Source organism: Cupressus sempervirens, chromosome 2 (genome assembly GCF_028749045.1).
Source record: "Cupressus sempervirens isolate cs-2001-9-10 chromosome 2, ASM2874904v1, whole genome shotgun sequence".
NCBI lineage: Eukaryota > Viridiplantae > Streptophyta > Pinopsida > Cupressales > Cupressaceae > Cupressus > Cupressus sempervirens.
In genome coordinates this window covers 702,409,956-702,413,158 of record NC_143119.1, presented here as the reverse complement: position 1 = coordinate 702,413,158, position 3,203 = coordinate 702,409,956, and the positions used below count along the sequence as shown (strand labels likewise).

The 3,203-nt window shown below is 29.1% G+C and overlaps 1 protein-coding gene across 1 annotated transcript; it reads right to left on the bottom strand.

Annotated features, from left to right (window-relative positions):
* Window positions 1–1,660: 1,660 nt before the first annotated feature.
* On the bottom strand, window positions 1,661–2,561 carry LOC149575316 (17.8 kDa class I heat shock protein-like). Its single transcript, XM_089812214.1, has 2 exons — window positions 2,214–2,561; window positions 1,661–2,083 (listed from the first exon to the last, which is right to left on the bottom strand). Exons 1-2 carry the CDS (start codon window positions 2,416–2,418, stop codon window positions 1,977–1,979), a joined length of 312 nt encoding a protein of 103 aa, XP_089668340.1. The 5' UTR covers window positions 2,419–2,561; the 3' UTR covers window positions 1,661–1,976.
* Between the last annotated feature and the right edge of the window lie 642 nt (window positions 2,562–3,203).

Genomic DNA, 3,203 nt, shown 5'->3' with positions numbered 1-3,203 from the left:
TATATTCATAATCTTGAATCGTAATGGAAGTAATTGTTTTTGTATTGGAAATAGGAGAGAAGCACTCTAATAAGTCATATCAAACACTAAATGAATAGTTAATTTTTTAAGATGTAATAAGAGATAATATTAATAAAAAATAATGGAAAATGTCTATTTTGTATTTCTTTTTTGTGTATTATTAAATATATTACTAATTATTAAAATATAATTTTATATGAAATACTTCAAGAATACATTGCATAAAAAAAAACTATTTCTTTCTAATATATAAAAAAATTAATAAAACTATTTATTATGTAAAAATTAATTTAAAATTTATTTTCTTTATTATGGATATTTTCCATATTTATGAAGAAAAATAATTATTTTTTTTAGATTGTATCTTATAGTACAATCTATGAATAGACTATTTGAACTACCCTAAAATATAAATGTAATAAGATGAAACTTCAAAATTATAGTTGTGCATGGAAATTCCTAGATTTGTAAGTCCTTTGACAATCACACTATTAAACTTTTGACATTTGAAAAGAGTTTAAAAATTTCGAGAGAATAAACAATCATCGGAGATTTTTTTTTAAAATAGTGATTTTGAGTATAATTTTTTACTATTTTATGAAGCTTTATTTATATGAATTTTTAAATGCTTTTAAACTGTGTTTTAAACAATCTTACATCCTCCATTCTACTTCATCAAGGAAGAAACTGACAATCTTACATCATCCATTCTCTTCAACTAATATATTTTTCTCTGACATGCTTTAATTTATTTAGAAAAATCAAATTTATAAAAACTCAGTTCAGATTTTCCACAACCTTAACTAAAACCTTAGCTAAAATTTCATCAAAGAAGAATCCATAATCTTACATTCTCCATTCTACTTCATCAAGGAAGAAATCAACAATCTTACGTCATCTATTCTCTTCAATTAACATATTTTTCTCTGACATGCTTTTATTTATTTATTAAAATCTTTATCTTACCTCAGCGCAGTGGGGCTTTTCCAACATGTTTTGATTCATCTGTAAAAATCATTCTTCAAAATGCCCACTTTTTGTTTTTTATCCCCACTGAATCTAAAGACAGTTAAGAGGAGGTTTTTAGGGCCAATATCACATACTAAGGGAAAAATTAAGTATGAAAAAAATAAATCAACTTTTACCATTTAATATTGTTAATTTATGAATCAATCTTAGTATGTCATGTTTAACCTGTGAAGGATTTTAGAAGCCAAAAACTAAATTGATAGACAAGAAAAAAAAATATTATAATTTTTTTTAACTTATCCAATGTCCGATCAAATTTGTCTTTGCGATCAAATTTCAAAAATTTGTTTTTACGGTCACTACTTTTAATGAGAAGAGCCACCAATTGAAGGTTCACGCTAAAATGAATCGAAATATTATTTCTTGAGTTTTTTAAAGTTGAATTGAGTCTCAAATATGGAAAATCATAAACAAGCCCAAAATCATTCAGAAATTCAAAAATTTGCAATACCAGAAAAGATCTATTTGTCCATCACTTATAAGGAATGCAAAGAAATACTCAATAGTACTATCAAAATGTTATTTTCACATTGACCGCATATACAGTACAAACAGAAAACTGTATGATTACTTTTTATATGCACAATGAGCAAACACCATTACCTTGACATTGCTGAACAAAACCATTACATTGACATTGTTGAACAAAACCTGAATTTACAGGTTACACGCTATTTCTTTTTTTTCATTTTGCTGAATCAGTGGTACTACATATAGACTATTTTTTCCCTTGTACAAATCCATCCTATTCTCATCTATCAACCAGATATCTGGATGGATTTAACCTCTCGCTTTGGCTCCGACTATTTTGGCACAGTCACAGTCACAGTCAGCACTCCATTTTCCATAGCAACTTTAACATCTTCCAGCTCTGCATTATCAGGCAGCCGAAATCGTTGTATAAATTTGCCCCATGAGCGCTCCACTCAGTGATATTTTTCATTCTTTTGCTCTGCTTCTTTATTCCTTTCTCCACTAGTTTTCAGAATCCGTCCATCCTCAACTTTTATTTTCACCTCTTCCTTTTTCAGACCTGACAAAAAATAAGAAATTCAAACCCTATCAGATCAATAACTACAAAGGAAAAAGGAAATTGCAAATGCATCAGTCAAAATGCCAGATTCAAATTTCAAAATAAAATAAAGCCAGAATAAATTACTTACCTGGCAGACCGGCCTTGAAAATGTGTGCATCTGGAGTCTCCTTCCAATCGATTTTTGTATTTGTCATCGCTGTTGTTTCCCTTGCAAATTCCGAAGGAGCCAAATCTCTGCTAATTGAATTAAAAGCTCCAAACGGATCCCACACATCAAGAGAAAATGGATCGAATACGGTGGATCTCTTACCAAAGCTAAGAATCAGAGACATGGTGAATATATTTTTCAGAAAAGCTACAAAAGATTGATGAGAAGATTTTATTGATGATCGATATTTGCTTGTGTGTATGATGCGAAATATTATGTGCAGGGCTTATTTATAACACACGGTGGAGGGTCTAGAATTATGGAGAGAAGCCTTATAGTTTTCTTTCTCTATTGTTCTCTGTTTCTTTTGACAAGTGCAGCAAACTAGCTTTTAAAATATTTTAATGGACGAAAGTCCCATACGAAATAAGTCTATCGGCTTAATTAGAAAGTTAGGAGGAAAACATGAAAACTTGAGAAAGTGTTTTAAACAATTTATGGGTTGGTAAATGGTAACGGAGAAAGAAACATTTCATATAATCACTAACAATTAATGTACTTATCATTGTATTAATTTATTCTATGAGGATTGATGCACTTTTTTTACCTAGTAATTAATGGTGGATGGAGTTTACGTTAGTTGAAAGGGAGTCTACATTTGCCTCAAAAGGGATGGGTAGTGGATGGGTAATGCACATCCACTGACATCACCATTGCAAATTATTAGTTTTGTTCAAAAATTTCATAATTCATCTCATTTTCATTGATTGATAAAGATAGTTGTAAAGATTGATCCTGCAAAATCAATGCTACATCAGCCATTTTCATAAATTGTGAAAAAATCAACGAGAGTCAAAGTCTTTTGAATATTGATTAGTCAACATTAGTTGATTAACTTTAAATAAAATGATACATATATATATATATATATGATTAAATTTAAAAGAAATCGTAAATTCGTTACCAGAT

Bases quoted from the DNA above. Each gene is read 5' to 3' on its own strand.
- LOC149575316 (XM_089812214.1), bottom strand. From the start codon at position 2,418: ATGTCTCTGATTCTTAGCTTTGGTAAGAGATCCACCGTATTCGATCCA. The intron at 2,084-2,213 runs GTAAGTAATTTA...ATTTTTTGTCAG, and splicing joins TTTCAAGGCCGGTCTGCCAG to GTCTGAAAAAGGAAGAGGTG.